Source organism: Solenopsis invicta, chromosome 4 (assembly GCF_016802725.1).
Source record: "Solenopsis invicta isolate M01_SB chromosome 4, UNIL_Sinv_3.0, whole genome shotgun sequence".
NCBI lineage: Eukaryota > Metazoa > Arthropoda > Insecta > Hymenoptera > Formicidae > Solenopsis > Solenopsis invicta.
In genome coordinates this window covers 5,524,578-5,541,287 of record NC_052667.1, presented here as the reverse complement: position 1 = coordinate 5,541,287, position 16,710 = coordinate 5,524,578, and the positions used below count along the sequence as shown (strand labels likewise).

Genomic DNA, 16,710 nt, shown 5'->3' with positions numbered 1-16,710 from the left:
AAAGTTCAAATGAATTTTGACAGTGACTTCTCTCCGGAGACGCGGTGTCTTCGGAGGAGGAGGAGGAAGCTCTCGCTGCTAAAATCGATAATCCAGTTGGTGAAACGATATAGCGCGAGTGGAGCGCGTATAATACAGTCCGCCGAGTTTCAGCCTTGTGTTTTAACAATCTCCTAATTTACACGCCTGGATTCCCCATTATAAGCTCAACCGCATGGTCCCCCTACGAGGAAATCGTCTCCCTCAATTTCCCCTTCGATATTTGCTAATTTTAACGCTCGTACATGCAATTTACATTTCGTTACACGCACACCAATAAAATGCGGCAGTGCGCAGTATACATTTTTTAGAAAGTACGTCAAAACATTTACATATCCGAGTGTTTACACGAACTCATTCCATTAGAGGGAGAAAGAGATATTAATATTTTATGCGGTACAAATAATTTCACGGAGAAAATGATGATGTGAACATTCCGCAAAATTTTGTTTTATAATTGATATAACTGGCGGAGATTAATAAATTTACGTGGATTTCCGCTGTGCTTGCTCTTGCATCAATTTTTTTGTTATTGACGAAATTAATTATCTAAAATTATTTTTAAAAAAATATACGAATATCTTTTTGGCGAAAAAATGAAATTTATGAATTCACGAATGCCACTCTTTATGGCAATGCTTTTATTCGAACGACATTTGAATAATTGATGATACAAGCAGAATAAATGTTGAAGCGCCTAAAATAGCGGTAGCTAATTGTGTAATGTGTAACATTCGCTGTAACAGTCTGCTCATCTAGAATTTATGCTAATAGAATATTAGATTTAGTCGCTCTATTCTCGATTCTTCTTTTTATCATCTTTTTATCAAAGATTTACATCTTCTCTTTTTTGCGCACATTTCCTTATCGTCTGTTATTTTTACTTCTAAGCTCATCTTGCTATTTTTACATGATATGTTCTGGAGAGGACTTGCGTATTCGAACGACGACATAAATAGTCGTATCTACTCTTCTCTCTCCTTTGATGGATCTCTCTCTCTCTCTCTCTCTCTCATATATTATGGATGAACAATGTATAGCAAGGGGAGGATGCGAGGGGATAAGTCCGGAAAGGGTCCATCTTCCGAAGGGTAATTCGAAGGGCCATGCTTGCCCGAATAATGACGCCCTCATTGGGTTATCAGTGGTTCTCAGTTGCATTGAGATCTCTCTGTATTCTCGCATGAATGAAAATCTATGGAATTATTTATCAGCAAGTAGCAGTTTATTAAAGGCAATTATCGTCTTGATTATCTGTTAATTTTTTATAACTTTAAACAAATGCGCAATATCTTTCTCTCTTTCTCTTTATTTATCGACGTAGGAAATGAATTTCTATGGAAATTGCAACGTATTAATCCCTAAAGTCGACAATATAGCGTACGCGCAAAATCCTCTCTTCTATATTAAATGCGATAACTAAGCGCCCATGCATACCAGTATTTGTGGATGAAATGTAGTTTCATTAAATTCGATGGAAATCTACATTACAAAACTTTGCAATGAATCTATTATTTTTAGTATATATACACTGTGAAAAAAATTTATTTATTAATATTTATTCAATAAAAAAAATTGCAGTTAAATACATTAGTGATTCTTGTATTAAACATTTATTTGCATTTAATAAATTATTTCATTGCAAGTATTCGAACGAATATTTAATTGAATTAAAATTTAGTAATTTTTTCTTCCGGTGTATAAAAGAAATAATAAGAATATATATATATATATATATATATATATATATATATATATATATCGCAAGTTGATCGTTTTGATAGCGAGCCTTCATTTTCTCCAATAAGCATCTTGTTGTGATAAGAGCGTCGAAGTTAAATTGGCACAAAGGATTTTACAACATTTCGGCGTTCCCATTAATATAAGCATCTGGCGACAAAATCTCAATTATAAAATGACTATCGTCGATTATAGGTTTACTAGGGCGAACTTTATTGCGCGAGGACAGACATTCTGATCCGTTAATTACCTCGATCTGCCGTTAAGTCATTTTTATCCGAGTTTATAACACTTTGGCGAAGTCACCACGCAAAACAAGACTATAATTACCAAGTTTCAGGATTGAAAGGGTTGAGCTGAACGCGCATGCGCGCACAGAAACGAGCAATATCGTTCAAAGAAGCTTTCTTCCTTCAAGATGTAACTTGAATGGGCCTACTGTTCTCGTCAAGTGCTCCAAGTCAAGCATTTCCAAGGATTTCGTAGAAATTAGATAATTGCAATAAGAAAAATATCTTGTGATTTTTATGACAGATTTAATTATACGTGTCCGTCTCTCTCTTTCTCTCTTTTGTTTGAGCTAAACGCGCGGTTAATGTAAAACTTTACTGGAAAAAGTCTTGTTGCTACATTCAACCAGTACGTTCGTTCAAAAATCAGAAATCTTGTAGGAATTAGCAGATTAGAGTGAAATCTATCAAACGTTCTGATTTAAAAATCTCGAGTTTTATTATAATAACGAGAAATTCTACTTGGTTTCACCAAAACTCAATCATATAAGTTTTGTTGATATAACAAAATTATTTTTCTCACTGTTGCATTACATTTGTGGCATTGTTATAAAATTGAATATAAAAATATTTTGCCAATAAGTTATTAATAAATTAAATTAATCGTCAAATGTTTTTCAAGTTTGTAAATTATTAATATAACAGTTATGAATTTATTAACGACACTTTTTCGCTTCATCGGGACTTTTTTTTTCAAATAAAGTATTAATAGTATTTCGAATTCATATCTACGAGCTGTCGCAATGTTTCAATGATTAACGTTCTGGTACTTTGGCGATTTGATCTAGTCGGAGCGCAATCCGGAGATTAGTAAAAAATACACGAGTCCAGTCAACCGAGTTTCGAGCGCCAATTTCATCTTCGGACTCGTCGGACGACGACGAAATCTCGTTACGTACCTCGTTGCCTTGGCGTCCTCCCTGCCTCCTAAACCCCCTGGGAACGCGGAATTTTTCAATTTCCTGTCGCCCCTCGCGATCTCCCGATGCTCGTATTTCGCGAGTCTCGAGATACTGGACTCATTTCCGCGAGCTCCCGAGTGCGCGCGTTCTCGCGCTGATAAAAGTTGCTCGCATTTGGACGATTTATGAAACTTTCACGCTTCCGGACCGCATACGCGCGCGGCGATATCAATTCGCACGGCCGGTCAGTTCTCGCGAAATTTCTCGACGAGGGGACCCGTTTTTTACTGTAGCCACGACGACACGAGAGCTGATTTTATAACTCGACCGCGCGCTGTCACATTGCAAACATGTTTATCGATAAAACAGGGGCGGTACAAAGTGGTCGGGAAGGCATTTAGATTTTTATCTTTGAGCTTTCCGCGACTGTTGTTCGGGATTGTCGAGACAATGTGACTTTGCTCATACGGTGAATCGATAGAACGTAATTTGATCGCTTTTGCAGTTTGCAGAAACGCGCTTTGCGGTAAAAGCAGCGTGACATTTATCGTTTTAATTTATATCACCGAATGTGGAATTGGAGCGGGGTAATATGTTATTAATATACATAAAATAACCTATATATATCCATAATATAGGTGTTATCGATTTGCTACGGCATTCGTTTATCTTTTATGCACATAATGGATCTTCTCGACACTTTAAATTTAAATTTTTGACAACCACTAAGTGGGATTGTGTGTCCAATTACTAGACTTATTGTTAGTTTCAGCATTTATTTACATTTACATTTTGATCTTTAAAATATTTGCTGCTTGTATGCGGTTTTCGAGTATAATTTTATTGTTTTTTCTAAATACACTGCAAACTTCTTATTTTATTTAGAGGTCCATTTACCGCAGTTTCTGTCAAAATTATATTTAAAGAAATGGAAAGAATGATTTCGTTGAAAATCAGATAAGAAAATGATTATGTTGGACCATTAAAATAATTACATTATAATTACATTAAAATAATTACAGTAATAATTACTATTGCCAAATTCGATAATAATAGTCACCAAATCTTTTTTTCAGTGCAATGTAATTATTTTAATGATTTAATTAATTATTTTTATATTTGTATTTTTAACAAAGTCATTCTTTCAGAATGGTTATTACATGTTTGTTTTTCATATTTGGAAAAGAAGTACGTGAATTTAACTTGGACTAACATTACATCGAATACACAGAGAAAAAAATTTAGTATCAAATCAACAATTCATTGTTTCATATATAAGCAAGAATAGAAAATCTTTTTGGAAGAATTTATGACCTCAAACAGACACAATTTGCTCATATAAAGAGAAAAATTTTCTCCATCTAAGCAAATTATGTTTGTTTAAGGTTATAAATTCTGCCAAGAAGATTTTCTATTCTTGCTTATATATGAAAAAAATGAATTGGTAATTTGATACTAAATTTTTTTTCTGTGCAGTTGTTAAGATACATTTATACCCATTTGTATCATTTTTTACAACTGCAGTTCATATGACAAGTAACATTCAGTTAGAATATCCTCGTACTTTTGGGTTACCTCAACCAAAAATTTATTTCCATCTCTCAATTTTGGTCTACGAACAAATGTGTAGTATCATTTGAGAAATTTACAAGTATGTTGCACGACACTGAGAGTACGGTTCTATTCTATTGTAGCATAGTAAAGTAGACAGCAGCAGTAGCTCGTTGAGAATTTTCACACGTAAAATAAAGTACGAGTATATGTGTTACTGTGTAATTCTTCTTGTGTGATTTATATCTTCGCCAGCGAATGTCCTTAGGATGCAAGTAGATCAGCAACAACTGTTTTCTCATTAAGCTCCATTCTTTCAGCAGAGTCTACTAATGGTAGATTGGCGACAGATTCCACTTCATCTCTGCTGTCAGTTTGAATAAAACTGCTAAATTGTATGTAGAGCTGCTCTACTTCTGTCATTCTGCCAATTTGCTCTTTACGTGTGAACAGATTTTATTTCTGATGGTATGCTATTGTCGTCATCCGATAATACGGTTATATCACAGTTAGATTACGGTTGTGACATTCGTATAATGGCTACATTCTGTAATAAGGATGCGACAATCATACAGAGATTTCCCAGAGGTCAGATGGTTCCCATAACTCTTTCACGAATAGGCGAAAGATAACAATATTCTGTCGAGGCAACTTTGATTTTTTCCTCCGTGAAGAGAGTTATTCCCCCCCCCCTCTAAAAAAAACACGTTACCGTAAAATTGTATATTTTTATTTGGATTTGAAAACTTTTCATAAATATTTATAAAATATTTATGGGATAAATATATTTTACAAGGGATTATGGAGTGAAAAAGGTGATAGCAATTAAATTGCACGCGGGGAGATAAAACGTTAAGAGTGAATCGGCAAAGGGTGACGTTGCAATTTAGAAACATTTTCATAGCTCAATAAAAAGCCCGATGGTGCATAAAATTTCTCTCGGAATCTTGGATACGCATGTAGATAAACACAGTTTAGCGATCGTTAAACGTTGTAAGCATAGAGCACATTTATCGCACGTAACGTCGTACATCCCTGGCATTATTTTTTTTTTTCCGCACGGATAAAATCTCCCGGCCCGATGCTATGGAGCGCACGCCAAATTCTCGGGGAAGCGCGTATTTTTTCGACGAAAATAGCGGCGGCCGGCGCGGCGCTTTGCGGAAAGGAAGCGGCGCGGCGCGGCCGCTATCAAGCTCCGCGTGCGTGCGAAAATTTACGTACAGAGATAGACGGTTGAAGGCCGGAGCGCGTTGAGTACCTAACAAAATAGACTGAATTACCTTTGAAATCGGCATTCGTGGCCGGGTAAACGCCGAGTACTTCTCTGTGATCGTTCGACCGTGACGTTTCGACCAGGCGGAACGCTTACCGATCGTTATCACGTAACGTAGATCGGTTCGCTCTGATTCACAGATGGGTTCCTTATCGTTATAATGCCGCTGCCGTGCGAGATAAAGATCGCTCAACGAGAATATGCTGCAGGCGTAAGTTCGTGAACATGAGCTGTCTTATGCGGCGAATAACAATTTTTTTTTTTTTTTTTTTTTTTTTTGTTAAAAACAACTCGTCTCGCGAGGAATAATCTGTTCGGTTTATCTGACCTATTCGCGCGATAGTATAATTAATACAATTAACTGAGATGCTTATCGCGAGGTGTATCGAATGTGTTCATACCGGTTTTCTGAAGATAATCGCAACGAGACGTACAGATTTAAACGGGATGGATTTATCGTGCCAAAAAGAGAGAGAGAAAGAGAGAGAGAGAGAGACACACACGCGAAGTCGCTTACGTAACCGTCTCGTTACGTGACGGAAGAACCGATCGATGTCGACGATCGATGGCGGATGTAATTATCACGTAGACCTTAGCGACTTTTATCGCTCCGTCGTATACATGTGTTGTGTTATTGACTACTGGCGGCTATATAAGATCGTAATGCTACGCCAGGCACTCCCATCAAATGGGCGATTTCCTTCGTGCGGCTAGATGCCGATCTCAGGGAGACAGGGCCCGTTATTGACGGTGCTTTGTTGCGCGGGCCCAAGTGGCCCGAGTGGTGTGAACGCGCTCTGCTGAACGACGCGTCCGTCGTTCCCGACCGGGAAGAGGCTCTTTAGAAGCGATCCACTGGCAGCGGGCCATCCATTAACGCGAATTAGAGTATTTAACTCGGCGAGCAAGGGGAATGAGGAAGAGAGCGATCGTGCGAGAAGGAGGCATATAGGAATGAGAATGGAGGCGATCAGACTCTCTGTCATCGTTACAACCGATTGGCTGGCCGGATCGTCACAATTTCGTCGCGAATCAAAATACGTTTCCAACGATTGTTTTTTTTTCTTCCACTCGCGATGGCTTCAGTTTAGAATTATAAAAAAAAGAAAAACAATAGCGCTTTTGATTTCAACTTTTTCACGCGAGCAGATTAACTTTTTTTTATGGTATGTGTTTAAGCAGTGGTTAATAAACATTATTGGCTTTCCATATCACGTTCACGCCCAGAAAAATATCCTCGTGCTAAAAAAAGCGATTGCTCAATTTTCAATTGTTTTCTTTTTAGTTTGTTTTTACAAAGAATATCTTTTTAAGGATATATCAGATATACATTTCTTACAAACTAAATGAAATTTGGAAATGTGTTTAATATTAACACATTATTTCAATATTAATTTTATTTTATTATTTTATTATTATTTTTATTAGAGCACGTCTATTTTTTATTAATATAATTTTTTATCCAAATAAAAAATTGCGACCAGATTTTTTCTACTACTTTCAAATGCAATATAAAACAATCTGTTATTTTTTCTTAACTTTCGTAATGTTTTGAGAAACGTTCTATATACATCCCATAATAATAATAATAGTTTTAAAATATATTAGCTATTTGTTTTTTTTTGTATATACACTAAAGATATATAAATTATTTAAATTGATTTAAATATTTTTTATTTCAAATATTTCACAAGTTTATATATTCATAAATCTGTTTCTAAGTTTATCATAAGCATTAAATTTCTTCAAAATATATTCTGAATCCTAATAATTTAATATTTCAACCAAGAAGATTAAGTTAACCCAAAACTTTGGTTTGCTTATTCTGACATTATCTCTTTGATGCAATTTTATATTCGTCGAAGGAATATAAATTCTTTCTGTTTTTTAATATATAATGAATTTTTCTGAATTTTATGATAAGTATATTTTAAGCCAATTATCAACAAAGTATTTCTTGTTAAATTATTATAATTATTACTAGAAGAAAAAAAAGTAAATTGAGTAATCGCTTTTCTTGGCAGAAGAATCGATATTTTTATACGTAAAGCCTTTAAATTCTGCTTCGGCTAAAGCATTTCAATTATTCTTAATTTTGAAATTATAAATTAATAATAATAAAAAGATGATCTCTTATATTATTAATTCAGTCAACAGTAACAATCATACAATGAAAATAATAATACTGTTGTCTCAGCGCGAAGTATAACACTATAACACGGTACAGAAAACGACACTGCAGAAGCTAAATGAAACGCATCATAAAACATTTTTACGATTCCCGTCAATACTGTTTAAAGCTCGCTTGTCAATTCCGGGAAGCGCTACGTAATAAAGACGTATAGTTTTTTTTTTTTCTACGAACTCCTCTGTCCTCGTCCGGCGACGACGGATCGAAATGATACTTTGGCAATCATAGGACGAAAAATCTACCAAAGTGAAGTGCATAGAGAAGGATATGCCGGATGTGCTTTAAGCTCGGCCGGTCGGAAAACCTCCTGCCGTTATCCACTCTCTTTCTCTCTCTCTCTCTCTCTCCCTCTTTCTGTCTCGTTCTATTCCCGCTTCTGCCTTGCTCTTTGTCTCACTTTCTCTCGCGCTCTCTGTCGAGCCGCTATTGATTTCAGGTTTATTCTTGGAGGCCCGTTCGCTTTGCTGGCGTCAAAACATCGAAAGGACGAGGAAGGGTGGCCGCGCGCCGCCGACGCGCGCGTTTCAGATCCTAATACTCAAGGGCAAACCGCTGTCGCGGAAGCTTAAAGCTGCCCCGTGTCGGTACACTCGTGGGAAAGTACTCGAGATGAAAACCCGATGTTAAATTACGGGCGCTCCCGCTCCTGCAGCGTGCGCTGGTGTGCGCGCGTACGTGTCCGCCGCTGAAATTATTGCTCGCTTTCTGGATATGACGTAATGGTAGTGTTGCGCCGCTCCGCGAGAAGCACAGCATCGAAACAATAGTAACATCTTTACGGAAGTCGATTGCGATGTACCTTTATATATATATTTTTTTTTCTGCTCGGCACACATTTTATGCCGTTTCCAAGATTTTAATTGCGTCGTAATTGTTTTCAATGTTTTTGTAATGTTCGATTATATTCGGCTACGTTTTATTAGGAAACTTTAGCTGTTTTTTTTTTCCTGTAAATTACACATTAGTTGACAATATTAAATTAAGTATACGTGTAATTAAAGTGGGGGAAGAAATTCTGAGTAGTCACCACTCGTTCAAGCTTAGTCAAGTGCGAGGGAAAGTTAAAACAGTCTGTAGATAGAAAGTATTTTAGATACGTTTACGCAAGTCAGCGTGATATAGCACGATTTTCGATCCTCCGTGTTTTATTAGGCTTTCTTCTTAAAATACGCTTATTCTTTTCAAGAGATTAGAACTGAATAAAATTAGAACGTGTTAGCTTGCAGCTTTGCCTCTTTCCTGCACTGAGAAAAAAAATATAATTGTGATATTTTCTTCGATATATTTATTAGTTGTAAAAGAAAATAGATTTCGATGACAGAATACTTCTGTGAAATATATTTTATTCGTCTCATTAATTGATTCATTTGCTAGAAATAAAATTTTATCTCGCCGCATTTAAATGAAGATTTATCTTAATTAAATAAATTTATATCCCACAAATAAATTTTCAAGAATCTTTTCTCGGGATGACTTTATTTCTTTACTTGTATGAAAATGTGGATGCAATGAAATTTGGTGTAGATCTACATGCTAAGTAGAATTTCAATTATCTTGGTATTAGCTTTCGCGCGTTAATAAATGATAATGTTCGAAGGAGATGGTGCGTACTTCTGGGAAATTGCATTGTTCCCTTTCTTCGCTATGGAGGATACGTCTTTCTCGATTTTTCCATAGCATCCGTTGGCATATCCGCATCGCCGTATCCGTTTTTGCATTTCAAAACGTGGCGCGATGCATTCTGATACGGCTACGAATAGCAATGCGCAAATAAGCTGTTTTCCAACCCACGCCATTATCTCGAACGCAGCGCGCGGAATTACAAATGCATCCATTTGTAGCCATTTTGTAAAATTGCGATAATATCATTTCCATATTTGATATTACGCAACACTAGCTTAATTCGCAAAACAGCAGTTTTACGCGAATTAATTTAAAGTTTAAAACGAGGAGTTCCGCGCGTTGCTGACGCAATTGTGTACTTTTTTTTTAAATTAAGCGAATTAATTCAGTGTTCTCTCGCAACACCGTCCGCATACTTTCATTGAGTTACAGAATCGAGGTATTTGCGCTGTGCGAAACTTCGCTGCGTGAGAGACTTGGCGCGAGAAACGACAATCCATCTCGATTCGCGCATCTCCTCGCGGATCCGCGCGAAACAGCCTCCTCCCGTAGCTATCGCGTGTCCGCTTTTTCTACTGTCAATTCCGATAACGTTGAACCTCCATGCAGATCGACAAGCCAGTTCCCTGGTTTGCCGGTTATTCGCCTCCCAATCCCCTCCTGCCTCCCAATTTTAGTCGATAAGACAGGCACTGTGCATGAGAAAAGTGCCATTTTGTTTGGTCGATGGCACTCTCTCAAAATAGGTCGTTGGTCTGATATAGCATTTGCATGAATCGATCTGAAGCAAAGAGAGGGAGCCGATATGTCGAGATAACTCGGATTTCGTAGCTTGTACCGGGCTTAGCTCTTCGTAACGCGAGATGCAGCATTGAGCTAGTGATCCGCGAGAATTCTAGGTCGTAACGATCAATCCTGCGGCGTGCAAAGTCCCGAAATTCAAAGGGCAAACTGTACCTAGCAATACGATCTTATTTGAGTTCCATTTCCTCGCGCCTTCGACTCAAATTTATTGTACATCTACACTGTTAAAAATGTCATGAAGCTCGATGTACTTTTTTTCAAGTTGCGCATTAAATTTAATGTATCTGTAACCGGAAAGCGTGCGTGCGTGAAATTTATAGTGCACTTTTGGCAACATTAAATTTACATTAAACGCACATTAAATATTTTTTAAATGTACCTGCTTGAAATTTGCTTCCGTTACATCACATTAAATTCTGATGTCTACTTTGAACAGTGTACTTACTGTTGAATAACTGTTAAAGTTTCACATTTCAAACAGGTACGCTTAACGTTGTCAAAAGTGCACTGAATTCCATGCACATATTTTTCACTTAAAGAAACATTAAATTTATTGTACTTAAAATTTAACGTTTAACTTAAAAATACATTGAATTTCACGACATTTTTAATATCGTAAAGAGTTAAATAATTTTTTAAGACACTTTTTCACCCTTCCAATTTCTCTTTGCATTATTTTTTTTACCATCTTTTACACTTCTAAAAATTAAGAAAAAATTTTTAATTTACCGTTTAGAACTTCTATGTACGTAATCGATGCATTTGTAATCCGAATAATTTTCTGGATTCCTCGTAGAAACAATTTAATCTCAGTCATAATGTATAACAATCCAAATTTAATTCGGTTCCAAATGTTGTATTCCAATAAAGTTCAGAGTTAAATAATAGCTCCGAAGGTTAAATCAGAGCTAACGATTGTCATAATTAATCGTGTGAACCGAACGAGGAGATGAATCGGCAGTTCGCATAACCGTGTTCGAATAATCGTTTGCCTCGAGTATCTAATTAAGCAGCGCGAATGCATCGCAGAAACGGCACGAGAGCGCCGCCGTGCATTTGGTCATTCATTCTCTACGCCCGAGGTAGCTGATCGAATTAGCGTGGGGTCATTAAAATTTTTTTTTCATTACGTTCCTCGCGCACGCGATCGCCGTAAGGCCCAAGCTAGCTGCGGCGACACGCTCTGCTGACGTCGAAGGGGAAGCATGCTCTGAATGGTCCCTTGTATGTACTGCCGCATGGAAACCTCGCTCCGTTCTCAATCGTGAAAAAAAAGGGGGGAAAGAAGAAGGAACAGACGACAAAGAACTGTTAGACTGTCGTTGACCGAGCGAGAGTGGATCATTCACCAAAATGGAATTGAGAGTTTTATCGCGAGTTGAGATGCCCTTTGAGCTGTCGAAGAAACCTAATTTTTTTTCGTAATATCCGCAATATACTTGCAATTTTGATGAATCCTTCTGATATTTGGAGGAAGAAATTTTTTTAAAATTTATTTAGTGGCGTTACATAGACAATTCCATTGTCTGTGCACGCGAGTAATTTCAACGCGACATTTTATTTGGACACGCAGAGAGAGAGAGAGAGAGAGAGAGCAAGCTTCCGCCTAGCTCCGCCTATGAACGTGACATAAATTTGATTCGATTTAACGTGACCCGAGTTTAATTTTAACATACCGCGCTCAAACTTCCGGCAGCTATTGCGACGTTGCGAAGAAATACATTCGCCTATATAGCGAAGTCACAAAACTCTTGCCAGGATTCTCTCTTATCTGCGATCGCGTCCGTTCTTGGAACGAAAAAAAAAAAAAATTAATTAGCGGAATAGCAGCTAGCAGTCGGCAAATCCAAGTCCACGTTTCTTCGTATTCGTCGACCAGAAAGATTAATGCATTTTTAATTCCCGTCGGGGTTCTTTATCTCCGTGATCGGGGGGAGAAAAGCCGCCATGGCTTTCCCAGCCAATCGGAAGACATATTTCCCGTGCTAGCGAGAGAAAATTAGGTCGGTACGGGATCACGTTCTCCAGCGTGTGCGCGCTCTCTCCTTTTTCTTATCCATGCTGTCCCTTTCGTTGATTAAGCTACGCTCGCGGAATAGAAAGTCGATGGAAGAGGAATGCGATGTGTAGAGCTATAGATCGCAAGGTGACTTTCCTCGGCCTCGCTCAAACTTAGTTTCAGCTCTCGTTCGCCGCGAGGCTTTTCTAAAGGGATCCCCCTTCGCACGTGAAGTACACCGCTCGCCGCGTATCCTTTCATTGATTGTCTCCTGCGAACAATATATACCTTCTCGTATTACTTCTCCTCTTTCTGCTCATCATCGTGCTCGTTCTTCGTAGATTTTTCTTGTTAATGTCGCCGATCGTGAGCAGACTTCCGACGAAACCTCTTTCCGACAGTTTCTTTCGCGGTTTTGTTATAGAGTTCCATTTGCCCCGTGTATGAGTATCCGTAATTGAATCTCGATTGAAAAAAAAAAAATTGACTTCGTGTTACCAAATTTGAAGGGACGATTGGGTATTTCGTGTACAGTTTCCGCTGCTAGGTGGAATTGCAATAAACTTTTATTTTGCGAAATTTCAATTTTCGAAGGAAGACATTCCTGATACGACGAAAATAAAGATAAATAGAAATGAGAGGAAATTAGATTTATTGCATAAGTGTAAAATCGGTATTGACAAACGTTGATTATAATTATGCATTTTCATTAAATTAATTATACATATGAGAGAAAGAAAAAGAGAGAGAGAGAGAGACATATATTTGTGTACATATATATTCACGAGACATTATTTACTTCTCATTGCTTTTTAATGGAGTTGCACATTTATAAATTGAAAAATCGCCCTTCTATTCTTATACATCTATTACTTCTGACATTTTCATGTAAACGACAGCTGTTAATTTATCACAGATACTGATGCTATTGCAATCAGGCGCGAGGAATCACATCTGGATCTTTGCAGCACTTTGTTGATGTCGGCTCTTCCGTAATTACCGAGACCGAGACCTTCATTTCTCAGACTTAACAAAGGGCACGGAGCTCCTCCTCGCGCAGCTTCATCTCCGTTCGCGTGCGCGCTCGCGGCCGGTCCGGTATCGGCGGAATCCGGTCTAAATCGAATTTTCAGAAAAATGTTCAAGGTAGGAATAACAAATGGCTCTTTGCTCTCTCGTGGCGGAGCGAGGTCGAGGGGGTGGCGTTCAGAAATAATCTGGAGAGAAGGGAGAACTGGACAAACCATCTGTAACCTGCCACGCGCGAGATTGTGGATGGCACGGCCCGGGGGCGAACCATAAATTATAGTTACCCTCTGCTGTCCATAGTAAATCGTTTGCCGTCCCGCGGATCCTTCTCCGCCGTTTACGTTCTATAAAAATTGTCTCTCTTTACTTAAACTCTTCTGGCCCCGCGGCGGTACTGGAAAGTCCGGTCCGAACATTAATGATTTTTCCCCATGCGCCACTGCGAAGCCTTTTATTAGCTACCGACAAGAATATCACGTTTCACAATCCGTCCAATTAAAATTGATTATTTTTATATAATGTGCAATTTAATAACTGTTAATATAAATAAAGTGAGGTGCTCTCGAAGCGTAAAATTTATAAATCTATAACAAACTTATATTTTAATATAACTTTGTAAACATCGAAGTGTTTAATCACAGTTTCAGCTTTGGTATGCGTACTTTTAACGAGTGAAATATAAAATGATAAACAATAATTACGTCCAACACATTTATTATTTGTTATATTTTACTGTTATATTTTATTACCCGACATTGGAATTTAAGTATTCAAACGCACAAAGTTTTTTTCTCAACGAACGAACTAATTCATGTTCTTAAACCAAAAGTCACCAGAAGAAGAATATTTTCTGGAATATTTGTGACTCTTACATAAGAAAACTAGTTTTCGACTTTGGACGAGAAAGATTAGCTTTTCACTTTTTTTGGGGGGGATAAAATGGCATTTTTGCCGCCGAGGCGAGGTTTGCGGTGAGGTATTATTCAACCAATCGTAGTTCGCCACGACATTCCAATGGAACATTGCCAGAAATCTTTCTGCTAGTACGATTGCCTGCGGTCACGGTGAATAGTTCGCCACCGCACGAAAAATTGGCAACGCCATTTTCGCCATTATCCCTCATCTCTAACGATCTCCGAGAGGCCAGAAAAACTGAACCGAACCCACTTGCGATAGGAGAAATATTTCTCTTTCTTGTCTCGCGATCGAGAGACGAGAGAGTGCTCGAGTGTTAATGGAATGTTAATAAGTAAAGCGTATTTCCTGTGCTGTCTATTTAACATCATATTTAAATTATTGTAAATTATAAATAGCACGCTGACTTTGTTAAAAATTATAGAACCGATCGATAGGCAATTATGATTTCTTTTAAAATCATCTTAATTTATTAATGTAAAATAGTTATATGATGAATCTAGACAGGATAATTCAGTAAATCTTGAACTCTCAGACCATCACAGGAAGTTTCCATTAGTAATCATTAATTTTCATTTCTCAAGTAGAAGTTCGTAACTTGCATTAATATTGATCCATATAATTAATAATTATTAATTAACAGTTAACTTATAAAACCATTGAAGTCACGTTTACGTTTGTCGATTGTTAATGCCTCTTAAGGATACTTAAGGGACATACGAACTCTGCAAAGTAAAATTTGGAAATGTGTTAATACTAACATTTCAAATAAACTATGAAATCTGTGTGAATAAGATATATTTACTAACACATTTTTATGTACTCTATTTGTTATTAAAAATTAAATTATTTTTTACAACATTAAGAAAAATTCTTTTGCGTAATTACTTTAAGTATTCAAGATGATTTATACAAAGTTTTATTGTGATTTTCTGTTTAGTTATTTTGTAAATAAATGAATTTTGTTTATTTTACAGAATTGACCTCTGCATCGCAATGAAACTTTACATGAATCATCTTAAATATTTAAAGTATTTAAATAAAAAAAAACATTCAAATTTTTTTCATTAATTTTTATCTTGTTATTTTATTATCAATTACATTTTCATTAGAACACCCGTCTACTTCTTATTGAAATAACTTTTTATCCGGCTGGAAGATCGTCGCCAAATTTTTTCTGCTACTATCAAATGCAGTATGAAACAACGTGTAATTTTTTCCCATTTTTCCTAATGTTTTAAAAAATGTTCTTGATTTAGTCTTACCTTAAAACTTGAGTTGCGATGATCGAGCAGTGAAACTCACAAGAAATTCTATTTGCTTTCAGCATATGGTGCAGACAGGGATGGCTGCGCCCTATGGTGGGGGTGTCTTCCCTCCTCCGGTAAACGGGGTCGCGGGTGTCGTGGGGGCGGCCGGTGCAGCCGGTGACGTTAAGCCACCGCCACCAGTGAAGGAGGAGAACGCCGGTGCGCCCCAGCAACCACCTCCAACCGGCGGGCCCCAGGTGCCGCCTGCGGCGGGCGCACCTCATCCCGCCGCCCCCGGTGCACCGACCGCGGGCAGCTTCAGTCCGCCTCCGCCTCCGAATGGGGTCGATCAACAGGCCATCGTAAGTTTCTGACTCTTAATTAACACGACTGTGTCGAATCGGTCGATAAGCACTTCAATTATCACTCAGAACTACAAAACTAAAATGATAATAATCAGGAGTTAAGCATTTTCCTCTGCACAGAATATCGTACTGCATCAGGATTAGTTTGTAATTACTACAACGGATCGAATTATACAATATGATTTTAAAAATAAACGAAGATAAAACTAAGTAAAGTCAGTTAACTGGCGAGAGAAGTTAACTGACAGTTGATAAAAAAAAGTTAGAACATAACAATAATAAAGTATGATATATTTAATCTCGATGTTACATTGAAAGATAATTTTAAAAATTATGCATATTTAAAAATTACAATTCTAATGATTAGGAGTTTGGCATTTTCCTTGGCATTTTCCTCCAAGAACGGAGAAAAAAAATTTGTTAAAAAACTAAAATATTTAGCTCGATATTTAGCGCAACTTTAATTGATTAAATTAATTCTGGATTAAAAATTTGAATGAACAATACCTTTTTCGTGCAATTAAATCATTGTTAAATCAATTCAATATTTAATCGAGCGTATTAGATATTTTAGTTTTTTAACAAATTTTTTTTTCTCAGAGCAGAATGTATCGTACTTCATCGGAATTAATTACTAATTGTTACAATAGATTAAGTTATAGAATTATTTTAAAATTACGTGTTCGTACAATTACTTCGAACAATACGAGATGTACTGACAGAGTAATTGAGAGAG

General features: G+C 37.1%; 1 protein-coding gene across 6 annotated transcripts in view; it reads left to right on the top strand.

The window, feature by feature from the left end:
• LOC105195558 (RNA binding protein fox-1 homolog 2) overlaps positions 1-16,710 on the top strand; it is a 339,314-nt gene that overhangs the window by 212,127 nt on the left and 110,477 nt on the right. For all 6 annotated transcript variants that reach the window (XR_005574599.1, XR_005574602.1, XR_005574603.1 and 3 more), the window contains one exon: positions 15,687-15,971. Coding sequence is in view for 1 of the 6 variants with exons in the window: in XM_026134731.2 (XP_025990516.1) it covers positions 15,687-15,971 (285 nt within the window). In the remaining 5 variants the exon portion in view is untranslated. The remainder of the gene's footprint in view (positions 1-15,686; positions 15,972-16,710) is intronic.